Genomic DNA, 14684 nt, shown 5'->3' with positions numbered 1-14684 from the left:
TTATTGATGGGTCATCCTCTGAAGGCGTGAGAGCAATGCTTCCTAATACAGTAAATGGCAAACCACTGATTTTCTTTTAATATTCAGAGCACCGCAACATCGGTCATGATGAATTCTTCTGGCACCAGGGTGGCTGCAACAAGCAATCCTTCAGGAATGCCAGGGGAGCATGGCATTGATTTAATGCTCACTTTTCAAGTCATACACAGACCAAATGCTTCAAAGGGTATGGCCCATTTTTGCTTTTTTTCCCTGAAGTTTGCAGTAATAACCTCCTTGCTCACACGTACCTGCATTAGGCACATGCAGCTATGGACTCTAACAGAGGTTAGGGGGAATCATTTACGCAGGTCCATGTCAGAGATGGTGTCAAACAAGACCCCATGTTGGACACTGGCACCAGGAGAATTACAATCCCCCTGAGCCAGCATTATGAATCTTTACGCTGAGTTCAACACGCTTTTCACATCCACCATGTGTTCTACATTCCTCCAATTTCAGCTGGGAGAGCAGGTGCTGATTTTTAATGCCTATTTTGTTTTAAGCCTCCTTTCATCAGATTAAGGACCCTGCTATTTTATTTCATTTTATTTTTCCACGCTCAGTAATTTAGTCACACGCAAACTTAAACCCAGAAGCCGTAGCACGCTGTGAAGGCACCGGCGCCCAGCGCTGCGGCACAGGGGCTGGGGGCACGGCTCCATCCCCCCGGAAAGGCTGGGGAAGCAAAGGGGGTGGAGAGCAGTGCTGCAGGCCACAACCTTCCCGTGTGATGCTGCACAGGGTCCCTCCACACTGAGCTGCTGCACACGGGCTGTGCTTCCTTCCCCTGCAGGAGATGCTGGATCAGCCCCTGGGGCGCAGAGCTCCAGGTGTCCCCAGACCGTGGGGTGGGGATGCTGCAGGGCTGGGGGCACTGCTCTGCTCTCCTCCCCAAACCCCCAAATCCCGATCTGCAGCGTGCCATGGGCCGTGCTCCTTCTGCTGGGACAGGGATTCACAGGCAGAAGCCAATCCCTGTCCCAGCACCAGCCCTTTCCACCAGCTGCCTCCTCCCAGCCGTCAATAAACCATTAGCCTCGAGTCAACAGCGCTGGCTACGACACACAAACACTCAACTGCCTTTTTCATCCAAAATCAATGTTGTATTTATCTTCATTGATCTACAAGGAAACTGAATGTTTAAAATTACAGGGGGTGCAGGGGGGAGGACGGGGAGGGGGGGGAAACAAGAGTTACAGAGCCAAGAAAATAGTAGCGGATGGCTGAATTAACTAGAGAGAAAAAGCCCAGGATATATAAAACATGGACACTGAAAAATAAAATAAGGGAAGGGGGGATGGTACAGCAAGTAAAACATGGCAAAATTTACATATGGATGAAAAGTAAAATTGGAAATAAAAAATAAATCATGCCAAAAAGCAGTTCAAGGCAGAACCACACTGAAACAAACATTTGCTTATGGTCTTCATGTACTATAGATAATATATCAGAATTTCTTTTTTTTTTAATCAACCATTAGAACTTTTTTTTTTTTGCACTCCTAAAATTCTACTTTGTCTTGTATACAGATTCCAATAAGAACACTGCACAATTAGCACAAGGGGTCCACGGAAAATTGTCCTTGCTTGCCAGCGATCCTGCCCACAACACAAAAAAAGAGGAAAAAAAAAGGAAAAAAAAAATAAGGAAAGGGTCTGCCGCATGGTACTGTGCCAGTTCCATCTGCTTTTGCCAGCTTGAAAAGTAGGAAACCGAAATTCCCTTCCAGGAGCGTGTGTTTCTCTTTCCTTGACGAACTGTCCCTTGTGTTTGTACAAAAAAATTCAGTCTCTCTCTCTTTTTTTTTTTTTTTTTTTTTTTTTTGTTAAACACAAGCATCCTTCTTCCTGTTCACATGCCATTGCCATTCTGTCTCCAGAGTTGCGCGAGTTGGTTGTTTTTGGGTTGTTTTTTTTAATTTTTTTTTTTTTAAAACCTTCCTCCCCCCAACATCCACTAAGACCTGCCTCCGAGTTCTTGCATAGTTGAAGTATATATGCCGTACTGAGCTTTCTGAGTGTGAATTTCTGACTGTGACAAGAGTATGAGTTGTAACCATGTTAACAAATAACCAGAGTGGTTCTAGAAACCATTTTTATAAAGTCTACCTATGTTAAGAATTTAATATTGGTGTACATTTATATTAACAGAATATTTACAGTTTGTTTTCTTTTTTTTTTTTGTTTAAAACAAGAAGTCAAAAAAAATTCCTCTTAAATTTCTGCATAATATAATAAGGCAAAAAACAAACAGTTTTGTACATTATTATTATTATTAATATTTTAATATATATCTGTAACTTCGGTTCCAAAGTACCAAGGTAAGTGATCAATTGGCCTCAGAAGGGAACCTCACAGTGGACTGTAAAACTACAGTATTTCCATAAATAATACTTATAAGAAACCCTGGGTATTTTTTTCTTAAGGATCTGAGGCCTTTAAAATGCAAATTTAACTAAAAACAAAAGCAAAATTTCTTCTTTTTTTAAGTGAATAAAGAGCACAAAATTAAAAAAAATACAAATCCATTAAAAATGTTTCTCACATTTGGGAAAAAATGTACAAACTTGATATTCTTAACTCTTTTTTTTTTTTTTTTTTTTAGCACAGAAACAAAAAACAAAACCAAAAATCAATACCTATATATTAAATTCCCATTCTCAGCAACCTTCTTGTTGGAAAGTCCCCAACCCCGTTATTTATGGAAATGTGCTTAACTTCTACAAATTTTACATTAAAAAAAAAGTTTACAGCAGTGCATTTTGTAAAAGGTTTGTTGTTTTCTTTTTTTGTTGGTTTTTTTTTCCTGTTTGTGTTTTTTTTTTTTGTTGTTGTTGTTGCTGTTGTTTGTTTGTTTGTTTGCTTGCTTGTTTTATGTACAGGTGAGTTTAAAATTCGATGTTGGGGACTATCGTGCCTCTACTTCTTTGGGGTTCCTAGAGGGGGAGTAGTCCCTGGACTCTGAGTTTGTGAGTGGAGTAGTCCTGCGAGGGGAGGCAGGTCTGGTGCTGCTGGCTGGTACGAGAGGCGGCGGCGCGCTCAGCGCTGCGGTCGGCGGGTTCCTGTTCAAAATCCCGTTGTGCATGGCAGTGGATGGGCTCAGTCTGGGGTAATGCATCCCGCTCAAGTGAGGCATGAAGGATGGCACGTGTGCCAGGTGGCTTTCGATGGGGGACGAGTGCAAGTGGTGCATTCTGGCACGCTCAAGTTCTTCCCGTAAGTGCAAGCGCTCGCGCTCCTCCACTTGCCGCAACCGCTCCTGCTCTCGGCGGGCTTCCAGAAGGTTCTCGTGGTTGTAGTCGTGGGGTTCCCTGTCTCTGTAGGAACGCTCGTGGTCGTAAAAGCCAGAGGTGGTAGGAAACCTATGGATAGGATCTGTCCGGAGCTGGAAGTCCATTCGACGGTGCAGGTCTAAGCTCCGGTAGGCATCTCGCAACGGGTCCCTCATGGGGTCCCAGGAAAATCCGGGGTGCGGCAGCCGCTCTCTTCCTGACAAAGGGTTCATGCCTATGAGCGGGGTCATCATCCTGCTGCGGTCCAGGACATTCATGTTGTTCATCTGGTGCACGCTGCCCATGGAGATGGGCATGGAGGCAGCCATCGAGTGAGGCAATGATAATCCATGGAGAGTGGGCGGTGGGGGATGCTCCACTGACCGGGAGTGCTGGGAAGGCTCAGACCCAACCACGAGCACATCACTGTCTTCCTTCCTCTCCTCCTTGACTTTGATGTCATTCTTAATCTTCTGGAGGTCGCTGGGAAGCTCTGTCTTTCTCTCCATGTCCTTGCTCATTAGATTGGTAAGCTTCAGGCTCTCACTTAGTGCAGGTTTGCTGTATGGGGATACAGACTGGATTACTGGCTTTGTGTTGTCCTCAGAGGGTCTCTTATCATGGCTTGGAGTTTCCTTCACTGGGGAACGGCTCTCTTTGATCTTGTGCTCCGCTATGGGCGGCTCTCTCAGCCGGTCAGGGTGCTCTCGCTCGGGCTCCTTGGACCTCTCCCTGTCCCCGAGGCTGACCTGCCTGATGGCATCACTGGAGCTCTGGCTGTTGCTGCGGATGAGATTGCTGATCTGGTGTGTCACTGGGGCTGATGCCGGCGAGGATCTGTTCGAATGCCTGTTTTTATCCATGAGATCTCTGTAAAGAGACAGAAGGTACATCCTTGGTTACGTGTGACAAACACACCCGTGATGTTGGGCATGCACAGTGCTGTGCCCAGCTGTACACTTCGAGACTGCTCTGGAAAGGATTTGGAAAGCTCTACAAACATCAGCAACAGCTGTGATGCTATGCTAAGTGATATGCACTAGCTGCCTTTACATACTTCAAAGACAAAAAAAGTTAAACGTTCTCAAATGCAGGACTAAACTGGGGATGTGGCTGCAAGGATATTATATTCACCCTAAGACCATTTCACTGAGACATATAGGGAAAGAAGAATTCTAGCAGCTTATTTTTCTTTAAAAAAAGCTTATTGTGTGTTCATGTGGACATCCTGCTGCCAGACAATGACCTTCTCAGCTGTAAAACTTGGGTTCCTTTCCTAAAACACCAACCCAGGCACATAAAACAGAAGCCTACAGAAATGTATGCAGGTCCTTCCCAAGTCAGCCTCATTGAATGGAAGCAGCTATAAGGGGAAGCTGATTTTCCTATGGAACTGCAAGACTTTTTCTTGTTGGCAGTTCTTGCAGGTAAGTCAGTTGCTTCAGGAGAAACATTCTTGAAGTGGCCATGAAACTGAGCAACTAAGCTGTGTTTCAAGAGGACCTGCTGTGATAAACAAGGGGTCTGATGACAACATCCATGGTTTAGAAAGAGAGGCACAAAGGTTTACATTTCCAATTGCACCTCTGCCTCTGAGCCATCCAATTAGTCACAGTTAATCCCACGTTTTAACAGGGGAATAAATAATGCTCACCTTCTAAAAGCACTTTGCTCTGAAGGAGAAACACTTTAAATGCAAAATATGATCACATGATTGAGAGAACTGCATTATGCAGCTGAGAGGCTCGCTGATGCCTAAGTTTTAAGTTGTGTTTGTTTTTGAGAGCTGTAAGACCTAAGTGCTGAAAGCAGGAGGTGTTTTGGGGAGCTGTGTAAGTATTTATCCCTTATGATTACATTTGCTGACTCAGCTTTTTTCCTCTGTGATAGTTCTGATTGCTGGTCAAGGATGTGGTTTATTAAAACCATGGCCTAACAGGGATGCTGGAGACAGCTTAAGGTAAATTAATAGAAGTGTAATAGAGCTGTTAACCCCTGTGTGAACACTCTTGAGAGTAAAGTAACCTTGGTCTGCAAATGAATTCCATTAGAGCCAAGAAGGGATGCCTTCCCTACCTGAACCAGATCTGTGCAACCATGTCAGACAATTTAACATGTAAAGCAAGAAGATTTTCAGCCTATTGCTTCCATATAATCTTGTTCACAGGTACTGCCTGAAGATCTTATAAAAAGCACTCCAGCAAACTGTGAACCCCTATCACTAGTCAAGCACACATATCTAAGACTTGCAGGCTTATTGCCTACAAAGAAGTAGCCTGTTGGAGAAAACTGGGCTCTGAAATATAAAGGGCTTCACAGCTTCAAAATCATATAACTGGGAGCTAATGAAGTAACTATAGCCCAGGTGATACAGGCCTGTCATTGTTAATAAGGGTTTGCCCACAATGCAATTTTTAAAAATCAGTTTTGCTAATGGATTTATGCACACTGCTCCAGATACAGGCATTTGCATTTTTATCTCGTTAATGTCCAGCTAACATTTGAATTCATCAGCATATCTGTACATTAATGAGAACTATGACTGTTCCAAAGGACCCATCACAGTTTCAGAATACACAGCAATATTAAAGCAGCTGCATTGAAACAAACATGTTTTCAGTACACTGAAAACACAGCAACACACTCAATTCCTCAGCCTGGTGCATTTTGTTAACTGACTAGCAGGGACTGGGTTACCCAATTTCCACAGAAGAAAAATCCTAAAAGGCAAAAAGGAGTTTTTTGGTGTTGCCAGTACTTGTGCTTATCTGAGGAAAAGGCCTATCAGCTGCTTTAAGGATCAGCAACATTTTATGGAAAACAGAAGAAATATAGAGGAAAAACAGACCCAGGAGGAAGTGGTGAGAAGCCCAGAGTGCTCACCTCTCTTTGTCTCTGTCGTCTTTGCTCAGAGAAAGATCCCTCTTCTCGGGCTCCCGCTCCCTGTCCCTGTCATGGTTTGTCACCGAGGAGCTTCGCTCCGAATCCGTGGGCTTGGGCCACTGTGGAGGTGTTGGGAAGGACGGCGGGGTCCGGTGGAGTCTATTCCATGGCTCATGGGGGTTATTGAAATTCTGCAGGTTTGGGCCATCTTTGTGAGTAAAAATGTTGTTGTGAGCTAGAATAATGGCAGGGGGAGGAAGAGTTAAAAATAATTCAAAGCAAACCATTATGCAGACATTTTTCACAATATTAGTCACAACCAGAATTGTTCTTTTAAGGATTTTTAATGGTGAGGGGGAGCTACTAGTGAGTGGATGCAGATAATTCCAACACTGGGTGTAAGATCCACCAGCTCTTTTAAGGCTGTTGTTGGAGGAAGCTTTATACATTTCAGTAACTCAGAGACTACTGAAAATGCCCAGCTTCTCTTCTCCCCCCACCCCAGGCAAGGGCTCCAGCACAAAAGCAGTATTTTTCCTCAGCTCCTCTCTCTGGCAGAAACTTTAATTTGTGGGTAGTTACAAGCAACCAGCTGCCTGCAGCTGAGGCTTCAGGGACTTTTTTGTTGAAAACCCAGACTATTTGGTGGTGTGTGTGTGTGTGTGTGTACAAACACAGAGCTTGGCTGTAAGGCTTTTCAGAACAGTCACTCGATTTTCCTCCATCCATCTTCAGCTGATTCCTGTTGCACCATGAGATGCACAAGCATGCTCTCTTATGTGCTCTCTTATGTGTGGCTCTCAAGCATGTTTCACCTACAGGTAACATGTTTTTGAAGTAGAATTATTTCATACAGGTAACTTAAACTCCAGCCAACAGCTACAGAGGAAGTCTACACAAATCAGAAGAAGTATCAATAGCTGCTCCACTGTGCATCTTCGCTGGTGAAGGGTGTTACTTTAGGTGCCCACAGGGTCCCAGAGCTCGGTGGGGTTTTGCAGCTCCAGTGTCTCTCTGAGCACACAAGGTAGCAACCCTCAGCAGTGAGGAGGCACAGAGCACAGCTACTGATCTCTGTGACATGCAGAAAAGCTCCCACCGCAGAGACCTGGAAATCTTAGGTGCAGTGTTTTCAGATAGGAGAATGGAGGTTAGGAATTAAACTTCTTTAAAAACTACCACCAGCTGCTGTAAATATTAGCATGTGGCTTTTCTGGAAGGGATGTTTGTCTGCAGTAACCCAGCCAGTACTTACTCAGAGCATGACTGCCTAATCCTCCAAAGGCATTGCTGCCTAAGTTCCCAAGGCCGCTGAAGGTGCTTGACCTGCTAAATGGATCTGGAAAGGCAAACAGGGATTTAGCAGGCATTTAGCCAAGAATGTTGGAGAATGAAACACACCCCTCCCCTTCTTAACGGTTTGAATCCAAGTAGGATTAGGCCAGACTTTAAGCTGATCCTTCTCATTGCAAGGTTCTTTGCACAGAAAATTCCCATCATGTTAAAATGGAGAAGGGATTCAGTGCTCACTCTGCAAACAGGTGCTGTAATAAACTTTAGTATGTGAGTCAGAAGTGAGTTAGAAATTAAGGCCTAATAGCTGAAATTAGGGTGGCTACTGAGCTATAACTCTCTTTCCTTATCAGTATTAATAGCAGAAACATTGCATTTGCCTTGAAAGAAGAATCTCAGCAGGCCCCTCGGCCAGCATTGAGGAGCATTGTCTTGTTTCTGCACTTTTTTTCCAGTAAAGGCACCCATCACCAGAAGAGGTTCCTCTCTGAGAGCACATAGCCCATCTCAGGTTTCCACACTCCAGAGACAGCTATGGGTTAAATCCTACCAGTGTACTTGTTTTCTTTCCTACTGATCATCTCTAAACAACTCTTCTTCCTGCCCACTGGCTTTTTGACTGTCCCCTTCAAGCCCTTAACTTGCCATGTTACAGGAGGTAATGATGCTCTCCACTTCCTCACAGATAACACATTTAAAATATAAGAGCAAATGGCACAAATAGCTTGTATCTTTAAGCAAACAGCTATTTGCTTATTTACTTATTTTAAAATAGATGTTCTTGCCCTTCCTCTTTGATCTTAAGTGGCTGAGTGACTCGGTAGAGATAGTTAATTTTGACAGAATGTTCAGGAATTGATGTAAATCTGGGTATTTGCAAGAGAAAAGTCTACTAGGTCATGTGGCATGCCACATTTACTGATTGGATGAATGTTACTAAAACATTAATCAACAGAGCTTGAACTTTAATTGGCAATGAGCTGCTTGTGAGCTTCTAAAATGAGGAAATTTGACAAAATCAGGCTCTACTTACTGCCAATTAGGAAACTGAAAGGCTGGCAAAATGTGCAGAACATTTACTTGCCAGGAAGTGTTCCCTGAACTCTTTTAAAGAGCCTAGTCAAGACCTTTCATAGGTGGAAAATGGTACAGGAGGAGCCCATTTTAAGCTGAGGCTTGTCTGAGGTATCTTTGCACAAATTTCCCCCATTTCTTCAGGCACATTCAGGAGCACAGGTCACAGTTTGGCTCTGGTGCAGTGTCCCAGCAGTGCCAGATGTGACAGCTCTGCACTGCCCTCTCCTTTGGGGCACAGTGAGGGGATGTGCTAGGAGCTGGCAGGGATGAGAAGCTGGCCAGCTTCTGGATCCTGAGGCAGTTTAAGCCTTTCCCTCCCCCAGTGGGACAGTGCAGGACCACACTGAGAGCCAGGAAGGGGGCAGAGGTACAGAGGTGAAGGCAGGGTTACTTACACTTACCTGCCAAGTGGTTTGTAGGCAGGAAGCTGCTGTGGTGAGGTGAGGGACCAAAAGGGGTGGTGGCTGGATGTGTCGCACCTGTGAGAACAAGGTCCCTTTTTAGTTCAGGGGCAAGTGACTCTTTGTGCACACAGAGCTCCTGGCCATCCCATTCAAGAGCCGGATGCAAAGGCCATATTTAACCAAGAAAGGCAGAGGAAGACCCCAAAGCTCAGCCGAGTGAGCACCAGGCTGGATTTCCCTGGGAGCCCTACCAAGGAGACTAACAGGGCACTAGGAGGCAGGAGGAGCCCTGGCACTGAGAGCTGCTGCTCACCTGAAGTAACGAGGAAGCCAAGCTCTTTGTCTGAGATTTTCAGTCATTACTCCATGTTTACATTAAAAAGGGTCAGCCCAGGTTATGGGCCCAGACAGAAGGTGCTCGGAAGCAACTGATTAGAGTCTGTATGAAACACCAGTTAATGACAGGCACGCAGGGAACATCAATCATGCTTCTCCCATGAGAGCTCCAGCTACGCTCTCACATCTGTCTCTGCATCCACAGGCTCCCCCCCTGGTGTTTTTTCCCTTTCCTAGACACTGCTCATTGCCATGGTGCCATGCTCCTCGTGGGAAAGAACACTGCTGAGCATGCTGGATTACACGAGGCTGAGGAGATGGGAAGGAAGGGGGGGAAACAAGCAGGTCTGCCCTGTATTTCAAGGTGGACCAGGCTCATGCAGAAAACTCTGCTCTCCTTTCAGAGCAGAAAATGAGAGATTTTCTTCCTTTGCAGGCAGGCATATGTGGATCTGAAGGAGCTCACAAGCTCAGTGTGAAAAGCACTGGTGTCACATGTCACTGGGGTACTTGGTGAGCTCCCGACCTGGCCTTCCTTGGACACAGAGCCCAACCCCTGATGGTTGCTGTGAAACACACTCCTGTCCAGAACATGAGCAAACTGTGAAACCTGAGGGGGAGGCAGAGCTCTGTGTCCCTCACCAGCCTGGGCACCTCAAACCTAAGCAGCCAGAAAATGAGTTGAAGAAACTTAAGAGAGACCATGGCAACGAGACCTATCTAGTACCTCTTTATAAACAATCTGACTGCTCCAATGCTTCAAGACGGATGGAGACTGTCATCTTTCTAATCCTTTAAGATTTCAGGAGGTGTATAATGGATGGGAGATTTCTTCAAAGGAGACGGCTTACAAACTCCACTACATGGGCTGATAATAAAAAATCCTCTGGAGAAAGCCAGGAGCAGCATTGCAGGCTGTCAGGCAGTTATTAAATAGACCGTCTGCCAGGCAGCCCAGCATCCGTCCTGGAGACAGGTGGCCCTAAGATAACTTATGTCTCCCCCAGTAACCAGGCAATGCAGCAGAACCAATGATTCACATCAATTGCACACGTGCTCAGTAAGGTGAAAAGAATGCCTCAGATATTCCAGAGTAAAAGATTTATTCCTCCACGTATTCCAGCTGCAGTGTTTGCTCACGTTGACAGCACTCTTTACATGGATTTACCGTGTGATGGCTCTTGTGATTAATATACTCACAGACAGGTTGCTCTAAGTTGTTTCTCTCTACTGAAAGTTTTCTATTAGTTTGCCTTCTCTAATGTTTCTATTTCATACTATTTCCCCTCTTGCTTTTACGAATGAAAAGCAAGCCATGCTTGCATCTTTTAAGGGAAAAAACTCCAGATACCAACTGCACTGGTTCTTTTCTGCCTGTTAGGGTAACTCTGTCCAGAAGCAACCTTCAGTAGCAAAACCAGACATGAAACAAGATTTTTGTAATGACAGGACAGGACAGACTGAGGACAGTGATAAGGAAACATAAATGCCACAGGAAAATAGCCAGAGGTTTGTAAATAAGCACTTCTTATGCATCCAAGCAGATGCAATAAGTGTCTTGGCCTTGTACTATCACAGTACCTTTATAGAGACCAAAACACAGGGTGGCACCCTACAAGGTAGAACTGGTACTAACACTGATAATGTCTGGTAGAAATGTGCATTTGATGCTTAAGAATTCCCATCCACAGAGCAGAAAGACAGACTGAAGCATTGGTGGAGTTCCTGAGGGCTACTTGGCATCTGCATTTGAAACTCAGTTCTCATAGAAATTTCAGCTTGATCGTCATCTGTTGCTTTTCTGTCATTTTTGGGACAGAGTTCAAAACAGTTTTAACATTATTAATTTCAACAGGGTTGAAACAAGGTTGAATATGATCCTGTCTGCACTGAGTTAGGGTGATTGTGCAATATTGCATCATAAAGCAAGAGTAACAGTAGGGAAGAAAATTACATTATTTGCCAATTAATTACATACATAAAGAGCTAAGTTACATCTTGTCAACTCATGCAGCTCATTCAGAACACAGACTTCGCTATCTCAAACATAGAGAGAAAAGAAGTTGAGGGGAAAGTTAAGCTTGAGAATAAAAACAACATTTGGCATTTGGTAGACAGATGTCCACATGAATTCACACTGGCCTCCTAGACCAGAATGTGAGAGCTGCAGTCTCCCATGGTCAGAGCCATCGAGAACAACACAGTGAAGGTTACTGTCCTTGGGTAATTGCACAATTGTAATTACTTCTCCAACAGATTGGAAAACAATTGATCAGTGTAAATTGTCTTTAATTCTTTGGGGCTTTTTGTAAATTCAATATATCACTTTAAGCCTCAGACTTTGCTGAACTTTGTAATGCATAGGGGAATTTTCTATTTAAAAAACGAACACTTAACAAATACACCTTCTGTGATATTTTCAATGCTGTTATTGAAGTTTTCCTTTTACAAAAAAACCCTTGTTTTCAGAAAACAAACAGAAACTTGGTGAGTGGAGGAGCTGAGAAGAATAACATGGCAAATATAAAAGCAAGGAAGAGTCTGGGGCCACTTCCAATCCTGTGCAATGGAAACATTTTCAAGTGTTTTGTCAAAATCACTTTTAAAACATCACTCTACAGCCTATTAATCAGGCACATAAGAACCAGCTGCACAGACAGGACTGTGAGCCAACTGCTGCAGCTCAGTGATGTGCAGAGGATCCTGCACTGGAGGTGGTGGCAGAGCCCTGGTCACAGCAGTGTCTCTGCACCCCTTGAACCAACCTTGCTTCTATTTTTGAAGCATATGTAGCTGTAAAGGCATGCATGACATACACTGACTGTTTCTTGCTGTTTTTTGTTTTTTAAAATCAACAAGGAGTGATCTTCCCTTACCTGTGGTAGAAAACAGAGGCCTGGCAAGATCTTGTGGATAATGGAAGCCTGGAAACACTCCAGGGGCGGGAGGTCTGCTGAATAGGTCAAGTTTACCACCTATCTCAAGCTTGTGGGGATCCAGCTGCATTTGCTGTCAAATGATATAAAACCAATCTCATTATACACTTCCTTTTTTTATGGGAGAACAAGAGAGGGAGTTAAGGCTCTTTCCTCCTCAGCCCTGCCAGGGAGTGTTAGGGAGAGTGACAGCAGCGTCCCCGGCCGCACAGCGCAGTCGTGCCGTGCTCTGCCAGGCTCTGCAGGGCCAGCCCAGCCTGCAGCCTCTCAGCTGCCTGCCCCATCCCAGGGAAGGTCTGCAGGGAGCACACAGCCCCTCAGCACATGCTGGAGCAGGAACATGACACACTGAGAGCACGGCACCCCGGGAGCAGTCTGCTCTCTCAGCCTGACAAAAAATACTCTGCAGGCACAAAGCTGCTGACAGAAGAGCTGGGTGATGGGCTTGTCTCTTCTGCCTCTCCAGTTTGAGAGAGACGTGCCCAGACTATGCCCTTCCTGCAGCCAGGACAGCTCAGTGTGCAGGCAAAGGGCAAAGGATGAAGGAAGCTATGAGGCTCCTCCAGAGACTGTTTTTATCCTTGTCCTGTAGAAGTGAGCATGGCCAGATCTGCACCTTAGTCATAGAAGCCTACCAATAGCTTAAAGATTATATATTTGCTTATTAAAATATATGGACATACACCCCCTCCAGAGGCACCTACTTAAGGAGGGAATAGCCTTCATTAATGGGACAAAAGAACTACTGCAGGAGCTATGAAAAAATAAAATCTACACGAGTCCCTTTATCAGCTATTCTACCTGCCATTGGGAGATTCAAGCCTGCAACAGCACCCCAGGGTACCAAACATCCTGTTACCTCTTGAGTGTTAAACCCCCTCCCTCTGCCCACCAGCACAGCAGCACAGGAAGCCCCACAACCTCTAACACTGATGTTATCAATCTACTCTCCTGCTCTGTGCTCTGTAATGTTCTTCACTGCATCGGCCATTTCATTACCTCCTCCACAGGAGGTACTAATGCAGAAGGGAAGCGACATTAAACGCGCATGCTTCGAAAAAAAACTATTGACTTGGGGAAATTACTCTGCCCCTCACTTTCTTCCCCTCTTTCTGGCTACACATCCACCTCCTCTGCCCTCAGATAAACTTTACAGTTGCTACAATAAATGTTAAAGGAGTGTAAGTATTAGTTAATCAATACAGGCAAGTTTGAGAATCACCACAGTAACTGCTTCCTGCCCATTACTCACTCAAATATGATCTGTAAGCTAAAAGACTTGGCTTTGTTCCAGAAACCATGTGAATTACCTTTATCTTTTGCTGGTGATGGTAGATCTGCCAGGCGATCTGTACATGAACCGCACACCACTTCCCGGGTTTCTGCAGTGGAAAGCACAAGAATTTAGATTAATTCATACGTTAGCAATCTACATCAGATAGAACATTTCATTTCCCTTACTGTCAACCAGGCAGCTAAGCAATGAGAAAGGCTGATTACTAAAATGGCACAATGGGTGATCAACATTTGCTTCTGCACTGCAGCAGATGATGTTTAAATTAAGAAGGAAACAGGAAGAATGTGGGATATCTTCCCCATCTCATGGACATCTGAGATCCTGCCTTGTTCTTTCCTACTCGCACTCCCCCCTTCCCAAATTGAAATGAATGGCAGCAAAGAACAGTATGCCATGCTTAAGAGAAAGCAACTAATGGTTCAGAGTTCTGTTTCTGAAAGGAGCCCTGTTCATTCACCCCTGCTGCACTGCAGGCTAAGTCATGCGTGGTTATTACAGCTACTGGCTTTTGGGGAGGGAAAGGGTAGGGACAAACAATCCCCAGGATGAGCAGTGCCACAGCTGAACAAGTCCCTATTTTCAGCTGAGCTGTGGTACTCACTGTTCCACTGTTTATGTAGAACATCAGCACATTGACCTAAGTCACCACGAATCTGTTCACTGGTGAGTGTCTGCCCATGCTCACAGTCATTTATTTCTGTGACCCTCATTTCATACTGTGAACTATTAATGCACATAAATGGATGCAAAATAAGGCTGGGATTCAACCTAAATGTTATTAATCAGAAGTGGCAGACAGCTAACTGACATTTTGCTTTAAGTAAAGGATGAGCATGAAATTTTCTACTGGACATGTTAAATTTCAAAAGCACATGCATAATATTCCAAGTGTCCGTGCATAAATATGTATATAAAATCCCCCACAAACCTTACTTACTCTTACTGGAGGCCTGTAAGGGTCTGACACCTATGGAAAAAGCAGAAATAAAACAATCAGTCTTTCTAAGACTAGCCAATATATAGAAAGGTGGGGAACTTTCTTCCTCTGAACAAGTAAAAGCATTTAGAAAGCAATGTTCCAGAGAAGTCCCCTGTGACACGGGAAATCTAAAAGGCTTAAAGAAGGCTTAAAACTTCTCTTTCAT

At 44.5% G+C, this 14684-nt stretch overlaps 1 protein-coding gene across 18 annotated transcripts in view; it reads right to left on the bottom strand.

The window, feature by feature from the left end:
* Window positions 1–1123: 1123 nt before the first annotated feature.
* Window positions 1124–14684, bottom strand: part of FBRSL1 (fibrosin like 1) — a 500076-nt gene continuing 486515 nt past the window's right edge. For 12 of the 18 annotated variants that reach the window (XM_088176066.1, XM_088176077.1, XM_088176067.1 and 9 more), the window contains 7 exons: window positions 14468–14506; window positions 13553–13624; window positions 12183–12315; window positions 8968–9045; window positions 7452–7535; window positions 6197–6431; window positions 1124–4183 (listed from right to left, as the gene is read on the bottom strand). In XM_088176066.1, coding sequence (XP_088032192.1) covers window positions 2950–4183; window positions 6197–6431; window positions 7452–7535; window positions 8968–9045; window positions 12183–12315; window positions 13553–13624; window positions 14468–14506 — 1875 coding nt within the window. In that variant the 3' untranslated portion in view covers window positions 1124–2949. The remainder of the gene's footprint in view (window positions 4184–6196; window positions 6432–7451; window positions 7536–8967; window positions 9046–12182; window positions 12316–13552; window positions 13625–14467; window positions 14507–14684) is intronic. The other 6 variants (XM_088176079.1, XM_088176081.1, XM_088176068.1 and 3 more) reach the window with 2 other exon arrangements.

The sequence above is a fragment of the Sturnus vulgaris genome, chromosome 19, assembly GCF_052056855.1.
Source record: "Sturnus vulgaris isolate bStuVul1 chromosome 19, bStuVul1.hap1, whole genome shotgun sequence".
NCBI classification, from domain to species: domain Eukaryota; kingdom Metazoa; phylum Chordata; class Aves; order Passeriformes; family Sturnidae; genus Sturnus; species Sturnus vulgaris.
The sequence above is the reverse complement of the archived record's forward strand: the minus strand, read 5'-3'. Positions and strand labels throughout refer to the sequence as shown.